The sequence below is a fragment of the Fukomys damarensis genome, unplaced genomic scaffold (genome assembly GCF_012274545.1).
Source record: "Fukomys damarensis isolate Sample0158 unplaced genomic scaffold, DMR_v1.0_HiC HiC_scaffold_24, whole genome shotgun sequence".
Taxonomy (NCBI): domain Eukaryota; kingdom Metazoa; phylum Chordata; class Mammalia; order Rodentia; family Bathyergidae; genus Fukomys; species Fukomys damarensis.
In genome coordinates, this window is record NW_022900936.1 from 1,703,127 (window position 1) to 1,715,727 (window position 12,601).

A 12,601-nucleotide genomic window follows, 5' to 3' on the forward strand; every position below is an offset into this window, starting at 1 on the left:
AAGTGCTCGCGGGTGAAGATGAGGCTCAGGCAGGGGGCCGGGGCGCAGCGGCTGGGCTGGCAGCAGCTGGGGGCGCAGCAGAGGGGCTCGCAGCAGGAGGGCTCACAGCAGCTCTCTTGGCCATTGTCCACTGGCCATGAGTCAGTGCAAGTGCTGGGTATGCAGACCCGGCTGCCTGCCCCCCGGTCACTGGAGCAGACGGAGAGGGTGGAGGCAGCGATGACACAAGTCCTGGTATAGCAGGTGTCCGCCATACTGGAGCTGTGGAGGGGACAGGTGTGCATGCAAGTGTGTGTGTGTGTGTGTGTGTGTGAGAGAGAGAGAGAGAGAGAGTGTGTGCTGTAGAGGTGCTACAGGCTCTCAGGGTTTTATACCCCTCTTGGTGTTTCCCTCGGGAGTCTCTGGCTTTCCCCTTCCTGTTTTTGCTCAGATTCTTCCCCGGGAGCCCTGCTCTGTGACTTTCCATGGTGCTGACTGCAGCTGTGCCCGGAACACCTGCGTGTGCGGGGTGGGGCCAGACACTGGGCCTGCATTTGTGTCACGAAGGTGCCCTCTCCGGGGCTGTGGCTGCGGGGACCTGGGGCTCTGCTGTCTCTCTGTCACCACATGCCGCCTCCTCCCCGGGCTCCCTCCCCACCCGCTGACCGAAGAGGCGCCTGACCTGGGGCCCCTGCAGAGGTCCCCCCCAGACACCATCCTCAGTGTCCTGTTTACGTCAGCGCTCTCTTGACCGCTTGAGTTTTCCGTCCGGGGCATGGTCCGATCTGCGGAGGACGGGGCTCTCCTGGGTTCACCGCCAGCCTCCTGAAGAGCCCCCGTTTCGTCCTCAGCATGCGGTTCCGCTGGCGCTTAGGTTGGTGTTGTTTTTCCCCGCGGCTGAGTCTGCAGCGTGGAACCGGAGCCCATTTCCTCACTTGTGCTCCTGGCGCTTGTGTTTCCCACTTGCGGGGAGTTAAAGATGCCTCTTTCTTCTCTTGTTTTCCATGCGCCTATCATTAAATCCTCCCCAAACAAGCTGCTGTCACGGAGCCTCCCCTCCCGCGGGTCACTAGTCAGCTTCCTTCCGTGTCGTGAGCCTCTGTGCTACCCCTCTGTGCCCCGGGCCGGTCTGATGGCCTCTCCTGCCCTGCCGAATCCAGATGTGTCCTCCGCCTCCCTCAGGGAAGTGCTTGGCTTTCCTCCTCCCACTCTGCTGGATACACTGGTGCCTGCCTTGCCTTCCTGGACTCACGCTCCTCATTTTGGAGGAAAGCGTCCTCTATGGCTTTCTGGAAACAGGGGCGTGGAGATGCCGTGTGCCTCAGGGTGCTTTGTTTCCCTGTACGCGGTCGCTGGCTTGGCACTGGCCACGTGCTCCCATACGGTGCCTCGCTGAGGGTTCCAGCCTTCCCAAGTCCTTGGGTGCCTTGCGGTCTCTCGCAGACTCCCCCACCTGCCTCGGTCCCCACTGTCCCGAGAGGCCTGGTCTCTGCGGCCCTTCGTCCATGGCTCCTCCGCTGAGAGATGTCTGTGTGCTTTATGCCTGCTGGCATCCACTCACTGATTGGTTTTTTCTGTGCTGTAAACGGTTGCGTTAATCCATATTGTGTGCTTTTGTCCATTCCAGATCCCAGGGATAGGAATTTAGATGGTTTCAGATTCTGTACAAGGGTAATTTTGTTGCTGTAAAAATTCATATCCATTGTCTTGCTGGACGCATTTACTAATTTCTCTTCATCCTACAACCAAAAGTGGGACTGCTGGGTCACATGACAGGTACAAGTTTAGTTTAGCAACTACCGCCTGACAGCTTTCTAGGGAAATTCAGATTCTCACCAGTTTCACGAATCCCACCCAGTCCGTCTATAGCTTTACAAAATGAGAGACCAACAGTCTTCATGTTTTTGTCTGTGTTGGAAGGGCTGTGGGAACGTGGCCCTGTTGCATGATTTGCAGGTTGATGACTAAAGCCCTTCGCTGGTCCTCTGCATGGCTTTGCTTGAAGGGCCCGTTTAAGCCATTCGCTTGCTTCAGTTTTAAATACTCGTCTGTATTCCTGGCTGTGTGCAGCGTACCACACACCCGGCGTGAGGTCTTGGCTGTGTGTGTGCAGCAGTGGTGTGGCTGTACCGCAGGGTGCCTGCCTGGTAGGACCGGGTGCGGTGTTCGGTCGTGGACGTTGTGTGTGTAAGGAAAGTGGTGTCCAGAGTCTCCAGAGGGTGCAATTCCCGCACACCATGCTTGCCTGTGACGCCCGCCTCCCCTCGTCATGGACCTCACGTCCCCCTGTCCTGAGCCACCGCTGTGGTGTTCATGGTGCCTTCTGAGGATCAGGAGTCCTGAGCCCAATAAGATCCAGTTTACTAATTTTCTCTTTTATGGTTTACATCCCGTTTCTGAAGTCTCTGGCAAACCATAATATCATGAAACATTCTCCTACATATTCTAGATCTTTGTTTCTATCGTATTCTCCTATTTCTTACTTAGTTTTCCACCAGCAGAGATAACAGTTGTGCATACTGATGGGGCACAATGGGAGGCTTCGATCTACACACATTGCAGAGACGTGCGCCAGGCTAGCGACCGCCAGGCACCAGCGCTCCCTTTGTGGCGAGGACGTTCAAATCCATGTCGCCAGGCAGCTCTGAGATGAGCAACCCATTCTTCCTGACTGCAGTGAGTCCCTCCCTCCCGGCGCATTTCCATCCTGGCCTCTCCGCCTCCTTTCCCCGCTCAGCTCCTCCCCAGCCCCTGGTACCCACGTTCTCCTCTCCGATTCCAGAGGCGGAGTCCTTAGATTCGGTGTGGGTGGGATCCTGTGCCATTTACCTTCCGCTCCCGGCTCACTTCACTTCCTGACCCAGGCCCCTCCGTGTTTCCGTGGATATCTTCACTGGGTCGCATCGTGCTTGTGCCACTGTGGACGCCGGCTGCGATTTCTTCATCCATCCGTCGCCGCTTCCTCATTTTCACTGTCATGGAGACCGCTGCGGTGAGCACGGAGGCGCAGATGCCTCCTCCGCAGAGCGTTTCCACCAGTCAGCTCTCCATGGCTGTAACAAACTCTGAGGCAAATGGCTCATAAAGGGCAGAGGGTGCTCTTGCTGGTTCCAGACCATGACACTCCTGTGGGTGTGGGGCGAGCAAACCCCTCTCATCACAGCACAAAGCAGAGGAAAGAGCCCAGAGCCTGGTGAACCCTTCCGGGACGTGCCCACCCCCAGGGGGCGCCCTCCTCCCACAGTCTGGGGACCCTGGAGATCCAGCCGGAGCAGATGGACTCCGGTGCCGGGCCCAGGACCAGATGCTAGCTCTGGTTTTAGCTTTTGTTGACCCTGCACACCATTTTGCATAGTGACTGCACCCGATTACACCCGGCCGATTCTCATTTCTTCCCCTGTCCCTGCCCTCCCTTCACCCCTCCTCCGCTTTACAAACACTTCATTTCCATTTTTCCATTTTCTCATGTTTTCCCCTTATTCCCCTTCCCCTACCCTTCCCACTTTCCCTACACCATTAGCCCCTTTCTTCCTATTTCACAAATAGGAACACTTGTCATCTTTAGGGGCTTTGGCAGCAGCCGCCTAGCAAACGCCAGGCGATAGCTCCTGGTGGTCTTGATCCACATGTCCTCGAGGGTCGGAGTTCTTTCTACACATGCTGGGGCCTTCGCAGGTCTTCAGGCAGTGCTGCTTCAGATCCTCCTACCCAGGTCCTAGCAGATGATTTCTCACTCTTAAATCGTTTTACTTCTGTCAGTGCCCTCACGTCAGCCTCTCATCGGTTGTATGATTTATAAATATTTTCTCCCAGTCCGTGGACCCACTTTCTGCTCCTTTGGTGGTTCTCTTTGCAGTGCAGCAACTTTTTAGTTGTTGCTGTTATGGAGCGGGGAGGGGTCCTCCTGGAGCCCCTCTGCTGGATCTGGGAGCCAGATTAGTGCAAGAGCCAGGGAACGTTAGAGAAGCTCACGAGTTTTATACCTGGGGACCCTGGCGAGAGAGTGAGGTCCCAGCCAGTGACTGACATGGGTGTTCACCGGCTTTTCGCACAGGGACGTGACTGCTGACGGACAGCGGGGACAGATGGCCACCTGGGTGGGGTGGTGCATTCCAGGGCTGTCACAGATGCACGGGGTGTGGGTGCTGCTGGGACGCAAAGGCTGCTCAGAGTGTGACAGTCCCGGGCCAGGCTGCCTGCGGTGAGGGGTTGGGGAGGACACCCCACACCGAGGGTCCAAGCTCACTGGCGCACACAGGACGGGACAGGCCCTGCCTCTGTCCTGGAGCCTCAGGTGACCTCAGCGGGAAGTGACCAACCAACCTCTGCCTGAGTGGCTGAGTGGCTTCGACAGTGACCCATTTGTCTATTTTTAGTTTTCTTACCTGCCTTGTTGGAGGCCCAGGAAATCGCTGCCCAGGCCACCACGGCCCTTCCTCCTCCCTTCCTCCAGGAGTTGTGGAGTCTTGAGTCTTCTGTTGCAAGCCTGCATCCACGCTTACTTAAATCTGTTCCCAGTCATTACCTGGGCTTATTTCCGGGCTCCTATCCCGTCCCACTGGCGGATGTTTGGTTTCGGAGTCTGTACCAAGCTGTCTCCATTCCAAGGGCTCTGTAATATATTTTGAAATCGGTGAATGTGCTGCCTCCAGTTTTGTTCTTTTCGTTCCAAGGGGCTCAGGCTATTCAGGAACTTTTGCAGTTCCACTTGAATCCATTTGGATTTTTTTTTTCCTTTCTTTTTTAAAAATAGGAGTGAAATTCATAGGATTTACATTGAATCTGTGGATCCTTGGGATAGCATGGACATTTTAATAATATTAATTCTCCCAGTTCATGAACATGGGACATTTTTCTATTTCTTTGTGTTTTTCTCAATTTCCTTCATCAATATTTTATAGTTTTCAGTGTACAGATCTTTTTGCTTTGCAGTACTGGGGATCAAACTCAGGACCTTGGGCTTGACAGGCAGGCAACAGTGCCACTGAGCTACATCCCTGGCCCATCCGCGTACAGATCTTTTATCTCCCTGGTTAAATTTATTGGTTAAAAGCTCACTTGGTTAAGTATTTTTATGCTACTGTAATTGGGATTGATCTCTTAATTTCTTTTTTGGATACTTTGCTGTTAGTGTACGGAAATGCTCCTGGATTTTGTACTTTGGTTCTGTAATCTGCCCCTTCGCTAAATGTATTTGCCAGTGCTGACAGGCGCTTGTCGGTTTGTTGTTTGTTCGGTCGGCTGGTGGTGGTGGGGACTGAACCAGGGCCGCCAGCGTGCCAGGCCGACACACCAGCGAGCCATGCCCCCTCCAGCAGCTTTTTGCTAAATCTCTACAAGAAAAGAAAACTGTGTGCCGCTGTGCCTCATGAATATAGATGCAGAAATTCCTAACAAAAGGCTAACAAGCTGAATCAATCTAAGCACATGTGGAAAGATCATTCACCATGATCAAGCGGGGTTTATGCCAGTGATGCCAGGGTGGCTCAGCATGCAGAAGACAACAAATGTGTTATACCAAATCAACAGCTGACGGCTGATCCCTAAGATCATGAAAGTCCTCAAAAAGGCCTCGCGGCACGACTGTGGCCCCGAGGTACTCAGCCCTTCCTCGGAGGTCAGGAATGAGCCTGGGACACACTCTACCCGCTTCCACTCAGGTGGTGCTTGGATTCCAAGCCTCAGGCTGGGCAGGAGACAGCGATGAAGGCCAAGGAGGGCAGGAGGGAGGGAAGCCGCCGGTGGGCAACATCGCGAGCTGGCTGTGGGTCTTCATCATTTCTTTTGCGCCCACGGCTGTCTTTGTGCGCAGGGAGGCTGACGCCAGGGCTTCCTATCCCGTACCGATGTTGGTTGTCCTCACCGCCACACTGTGGGCAGCGGCCCCTGTGCCCAGAACCGCTGTGCCAGGTGTCCTCCTGGGCCCAGCGCCCGCAGCACAAGACTAAGTGTTGCTCTGTGCGTCTGAACCTTCAAATCTGTGTCTCCCTGCATTCCCTCCTGCAGCATGTCAACTCCAGCCCAGCCCTTCCTCCGGCTCCAGCCCTCCCGCCCCCGTGCCTGTGCTCTGTGCCATCCTCTGTGCCACGTTGTGTCCTACCCCTTGAGTGGGCAGGTGACCAGCATCCGTGCCCAGTGTGTTTCCAGCCCAGCTGGGTGATTGGCACCTGCCGAGTGCACCCATGGGTTTCCGGGCACTTCCCACCTCACCAGCCAGCTCAGAGCAGTGGGAACCCTCAGCCGTAGCCAGAGCCTGTGCCCTGGATGGGCATTTCTAAGCCTCTGCCCCATTTTAATTCATGCTGTCCCCATCTTGGGGAGACTGCCGTGCTCACTATATGACATTTGACCAAGGTACCCACTCTGCAACTGCTTCCTTCCACCTTTTATTTATTTGTTTTCATTACAAATTCAGAATCTGAGTCCTTCTTCAGTCACAGGTGTTAATGGAGGTCACCTGTGTCAGCTGCCAACCGGCCAGAGTGGACGTCTGTGTCTCAAGACCCAGGGCTGTCAGGGAGTCACCCTGAGCGAGAGGCTCACTCACCCCTGGTGCCCTTCAATGCCAGGTGCCCCTCCCAGGGACACACCCATGGCCAGTGTGGGCGGCCTCCTGGCACCCATAATGGGACAGAGGCGTAACCACATGGGCTGGCCAAGTTAGCAACCACTGGGCAGCTGTGGGGTGGGCACAGGGTCCAGAGTGTCAGAGGCTCCAGAGGAGGAGTTCACTGGAAAGATGGGGGCAAGCCTCAGAGCCTGGCAGAAGGACCACCAAGAAGGAGGTCCACGTGTCCCAGCCTGGCTTATCTGCAGCCAAGTCCTCAGGCTGGGGTCCAGCCACATCAGAGCATCACTGCCCACCACGAAGGGAGGACCAGGCTGCTGACTGAGGACAGCACACTGAGACAGGGCTGTTTCTAGAGGAGGGAATGGCAGGAAGGCCTGGAAGAGGGGACCCTGGGCACTATGGGGACTTGCGGAAGAAGCCGGGGGGCGGGGCAGCAAACTCCCACAGTTATTTTAGCAGCAGGACTTCTGGCTTAGGGAGAAGCTGCTGCAGGCCAGGCGGGGCGGGGGCAGGGGGCAGCAGAGCAGGGAAACACGGGAGGCCAGGCAGCAGCAAGTGGGCTGGCAGAAAGAGGAGCAGAGGAGGAGGCAGGCACTCAGCAGGAAAGTCCGCACACGGGACGGCAGAGCAGGGACACAGAGGAGGAGGAGGGTGTGCAGCAGACGGGCTTGCAGCAGGACGGCTGGCAGGGGGAGCAGGAGCAGCAAGCTGGCTGGCAGTCAGACTGCTGGCAGCAGGAGGAGGAGGAGACCCCAGAGCAGACGGGGATGCAGCAGACAGGCTTGCAGCAGACAGGTGTGCAGCACACAGGCTTGCAGGAGACAGACTCACAGCAGGACGGCTGGCAGGAGGAGGAGCAGCAAACCGGCTGGCAGTCAGACTGCTGGCAGCAGGAGGAAGAGGCCTGGGAGCAGACGGGGGTACAACAGACAGGTGTGCAGCAGACAGGCTTGCAGCAGACGGGCTTGCAGCAGACAGGTTTGCAGCAGACGGGTGTGCAGCAGACGGGCTTGCAGCAGACAGACTCACAGCAGGACGGCTGGCAGGAGGAGGAGCAGCAAGCCGGCTGGCAGCTCGGGCTGGACTCACAGCTCACTGGGGTGCAGATGAGGCTCAGGCAGGGGGCCGGGGCGCAGCAGCTGGGCTGGCAGCAGCTGGGGGCGCAGCAGGGGGGCTCGCAGCAGCTCTCTGCGCAGTCGTCCACCTGCCAGGGCTCAGAGCAGACGGACATGGTGGAGGCGGCCATGGCGGGGTTGGGCTGGGAGTGAGTGTGTGAGTGTGAGTGTGAGTGTGAGTGAGGTGTGTGTGAGGTGCCGGGCTCTGGGCTTTTATCCCCCTCCCTGGCCCTGCGTCCCAGCCTTCCCTTCCTTGTTGGTGACCGGTTCCTGCCGTCATCAGGATGTTTGTTTTCCGTGTGTCCGGCTCATTAATTTCCTCCACATCTGTCCAGGAGCAGGCATGGCAGGCCCGGGCCCACGGGGTGTGGAGTGGTGAGGGCTGGGGTGTCACATGGTGGAAGGCACCTCCGCCGTCCAGGAGGTACTGGAACATTGTCCACCGCTGGCCGGGCAGCGAAGGACCTTTGCTCCCTTTGCAGGAAGCCAGCCCTGGGGAAGTGTTGCCCTGGGCCCTGACCCTGCACCCAACATCCCCACCCTGACCTTGATAACAGGACATTTGTCACCTGGGGAGGGGAGTCCAGAGTTGGGGCCACGTAGATGTACGGGGTCCATGACTGCGCTCAGAGCCCTGCCAGCTTCTGCACGGCTTCTCCTCCCCTCAGCGCCTCGCCACCTGTCCCCTGTCCTTGTGCCCGGGGCAGCAGGACTGTACCACAGGCGCAGAATCCACGAATGCAAGGGTTGGCTGTGCCCACCATCAGTCCATCTTGCCTGTCCATCCATCCATCCATTTATCCCGCTGCCACCTGTGTCTGTACCTGTCATCCGCTTACCATCTAGCAGCTGCCCCTCGCTTCCTGTCATCACCGACCTGTCAGCCCATCAGCGATGTCCCGTCTGTCATGTGCCTCGGCCGCTGGCGGTTTCTGTGTCTGGGATGTCTCCTTCTGCCATTTATTGTCTTTGTACCATCTCTCCACCACCTGTCCATCACCACCTGCACCCCCTCATCTCTGTAAATGGCTGTCATGTCTCTGCCCACCCACGCTCCGTGTATCTGTGGATACATGTAACACGTCTGTGTGTGCACATACATGTCTCTGTGTGTGTGGTTTTTAAATTTCTATTACATATTTTAATACCTTATTTACAACATTGATGGATCATCTGACCCACAAGGGTGTGGAAGACTTGAGCAGCCAGCTACACAATGGGACTCATTCCAGCCACAGCAGAAGACGCCTTCATCCCAAGGGTGCACTAAGTACCCCAGATGGGCTGCAGGCTACACAGGAAAAGAGCCTCAGTGAACTTATTGATTTTTGTAGTTCTTATTTTCATTGCTACATATCTGCAGAATGTAATGATGGCCTTCCTTGTGGGGAGTTGGTGCATGTACATGACACACATTCTAATAATTCCCCATACCTCCCCTACCCCTCCATATCCCCTTCCCTTTCTTTTAGGAAAAGATCCATCTCCCTGTTTACTTTTATGTACCTTTTATTTAGCTCTTTAACTTATTTATACTTTGGGTTTCTCATATAAGACAAACCATGAGATATTTAAGCTTGTGTGTCTGCTTTAGTTTTCATAACTTGACGATCTCAAGGTGCTTTCATTTACTTACAAATGACTCAAGTTTGTCCTTCTGTATGTCAGAGTAGGACCCCGTGGTGTGTACGCAGCTCATTTTCCTTATCCACTCATCTGTTGATGGACAGGTGTGCAGCAGACACGTGTGCTGCTTCCAGGATTTAATTATTATGAGTTGTGCTGCTATCAAATGGATGTGCATGGATCCCTGTAATATGATGTCTTTAACTCTTTCCGAAAGATACCTAAAAGGAGGATAGCTGAGCCTAGTGCAGTTTCTAGTGTTAGTCTTTTGAGGAATCTCCATACTGATTTCCATACTTGTGTGAGTTTACTTTGCCACCAACAGTGTAGAAGGGCTCCTTTGTCCCCATAGCCTTGGCAGCATTCACTGATTGCTGATGATGGCCATTTTTCCTGGAGTAAGATAGAATTTCGGTGTCCTAATTTGGATTTTTCTAATGCCCAGTGATGTTGAATGTTTTTTCACGCATTTATTGGCCATTTCTACTTCTTCTGAGGTGTCTGTATTTATCTCAGTAGCCCAGATTTTCACTGTCATTATTTTGAGAGGTCTCATTTTTTGAGTTCTTTATATATTGGAGATTAATCCTCTGTCTGAGAAATAGCTAGCAAAAAATTTTTTCTCATTTTGTGGGTTGTCTCTCCCCTCTGTTGGTTATTGTCTTAACTATACAGGAGGTTTTTAGTTTAGTTTGATCCCATTTGTTGATTCTTGGTGCTATTTGCTATGCAATTGGGTTTCTGTGCAGAAAGTCCTTGCCTGCACCTATGTCTTCGAGAGTTTTACCTATTTTATCTGCCAGTAGATTAAGTGTTTCTATTTTAACATTTAGATCTTTGATCCATTTTGATTTTAGTTTAGTACATGGTGAGATAAATATGGGTCTATCTATATTCAGTCTTCTGCATGTGGATAGCCAGTTTTTACAACATCATTTACTAAAGAGGCTATCTTTCTGTCCAGTATCTGTTTTTGTCCCTTTTGTCACAAATCAGATGGCTGAATATGCCTGGGATTGTATCTACTTCCTCTATTCTGTTCCTTTGATCCTCATGTCTCTTTTTCTGCCAATACCATGATATTTTTATCACTGTAAATTGGTAATATAGTTTGAAATCTGGGATTGTGATGCCTCCTGCTTTGCTATTATTGTCTAGAATTATTTTTGCTATTCTGGGTCTCTTCTGGTTCCACATAAATTTTAGGATTGTTTTCTCTAGTTATGAGAGGACTTTTGTTGGTATTTTTATTAAGATTGCATTTAATCTATGCATTAGATTTGGTAGCCTGACCATTTTGACAATACTGGTTTTACCTGTCCAGGAACAGGGCATATATTTCTATTTTCTGTTATCCAATTTGCTCTTCTCTTTCAAAATACTGTAGTTTTCTCTGTACCAATCTTTCACTTTCTTGCTTAGGTTAATTCTTAAATATTTAATTTTTCTTGGTGATATTGTAAATGGTATAATTTTCCTAATTTTTTTCTTAGTAAATTCATTATTGGTGTTCAGAAATGCTATTGCTTTCTGTCTCTTGGTTTTGTATCCTGTCACACTGCTGAATTTGGTTATTACTTTAAGAATTTTTTGTTGGAATTTTTGGGGGGTCTTCTATGTAGAGGATCATATCACCTGCAAATAGTGATAATTTGACTTCTTCCTTTCTTATATACATCTCTTTTATTTCTATCTCTTGCCTGACTGGTCTGACTAATGTTTCAAGTATTATACTGAACAAGTGTGGTAATATTGGACATCCTTGTCTTGTTTCTAATTTTACAAAGAGAGCAATCAGCTTTTCCATGTTTAATATTATGCTGTCAGATGGCTTTATCAGATTGAGATGAGGCCCTTCTGTGTTTCCTTCAAGGTTTTTATCATGAGCCAGTGATGGCTTTTATCAAAGGCTTTTCCTATATCTAATGAGATGATTGTGTGATTTTTGCCCTTGCTCCTGTTTCTGTGATGTTTTGCATTTATTGCTTAGCATATGTTGAACTATCCTTGCATCCCTGGGATGAAGCCTACTTGACCATGACATATGATTTTTTTTAATGTACGCACTTTTTGGTGGTATATTACATTCTGTTTGCCTGTGTCTTGTTGAAATTGTGCGTTTATATTTCACTAAAGAGATTGGGCTATAGTTCTCTTTTCTGATTGGTACCTTGTCTAGTTTTGGAATTAGGGTCATGATAGTTTCCCAGGATGACTGTAGGAGTCCTGCTTCCCTTCAATTTCATTAAAGAGTCTGAGGAGTGTTGGCATTAGATCTTCCCTGAAGTTCCTGTAGAACTCAGTGGTGAATCTTTTGGGTCCTGGGCTTTTCTTGTTGGTAGATTTTTTTATTACTACTTCAATTTAATTACCTTTATTGAATTATCTGGATTTTTACACCTTCTTGTGTCCATTTCGGTAATTCATGTGTATCTAAGAATCCACCCATTTCTTCCAAGTTCTCCACTTTATTGGCATACGGAGTTGTGACATAGTTGCTGATAATCTCGTGGATTTCAGCAGGGTCCATTGTGATTTCACCTGTTTCGTTTCTGACTGCAGTGATTTGTGTCTTGTCTTCTTTGGTAAGACTGGGTGAGGGTGTGTTTATTTTGTTATTCTTTCAAAGAACCAGCTCTTTGATTCATTGATTCTTTGTATTAGTTTTTTAGTTTCAATTACATTAACAATTGCTCTGATCTTTATAACCCCATTCCTGTATTAGCTTTGGACTTGGACAGATCCTGTTTTTCGAGGAATTTGAGATGCATCGTTAAGTTATTTGGACTCACTCTGTGTTTTTTATGTGAACATTCACAGCTATAAACTTCCCTCTTAGGATTATCTTCATTGTGTCCGATAAGTTCTGCTGTGTTGTACTGGCATCATCATTTGATTCTACCACTGTCTAATTTCTTCCTTGACTTCTTCTGTGGCATGCCTCTGTCCTGAGACCTGACCATCTCCATGAATTTGGGAGGGTGGAATGCAGTGTATTTGCCTAGCACCTTGTTCTCCAGAAATGAGCCAAAGTATTGTTGATAACACAAAATCAAATCAGATACTGGCAAAGCCCAATGAATTGTTTAAAAAATAAATACGGACAACAACTATATTCATGGCGATAGCAACAGAATTGTCATCAATAATAGAGTCAAAGACAAGCTGGGTATTGATTGACACACCATGAGAGCTAATAGGGCCGGGGATGTAGCTCAGGGGCACCGCGCCTGCCTGGCAAGTGCAAGGTCTTGAGTTCAATCCCTGACACCAAAAAAATAAAAAAGCTAATACAAGCTACCCCTGTGCC

At 51.0% G+C, this 12,601-nt stretch overlaps 2 protein-coding genes across 2 annotated transcripts in view; one reads left to right on the plus strand and one right to left on the minus strand.

The window, feature by feature from the left end:
• The window catches only part of LOC104870711 (keratin-associated protein 10-6-like), an 8,528-nt gene extending 595 nt beyond the window's left edge, over nucleotides 1-7,933 (minus strand). The window contains 4 exon segments of the mRNA XM_033755925.1: nucleotides 19-261; nucleotides 715-882; nucleotides 7,016-7,130; nucleotides 7,133-7,933. Coding sequence (XP_033611816.1) covers nucleotides 19-261; nucleotides 715-882; nucleotides 7,016-7,130; nucleotides 7,133-7,796 — 1,190 coding nt within the window. The 5' untranslated portion in view covers nucleotides 7,797-7,933.
• The window catches only part of Tspear (thrombospondin type laminin G domain and EAR repeats), a 161,899-nt gene that overhangs the window by 81,727 nt on the left and 67,571 nt on the right, over nucleotides 1-12,601 (plus strand). The gene's annotated exons all lie outside the window — the stretch shown is intronic.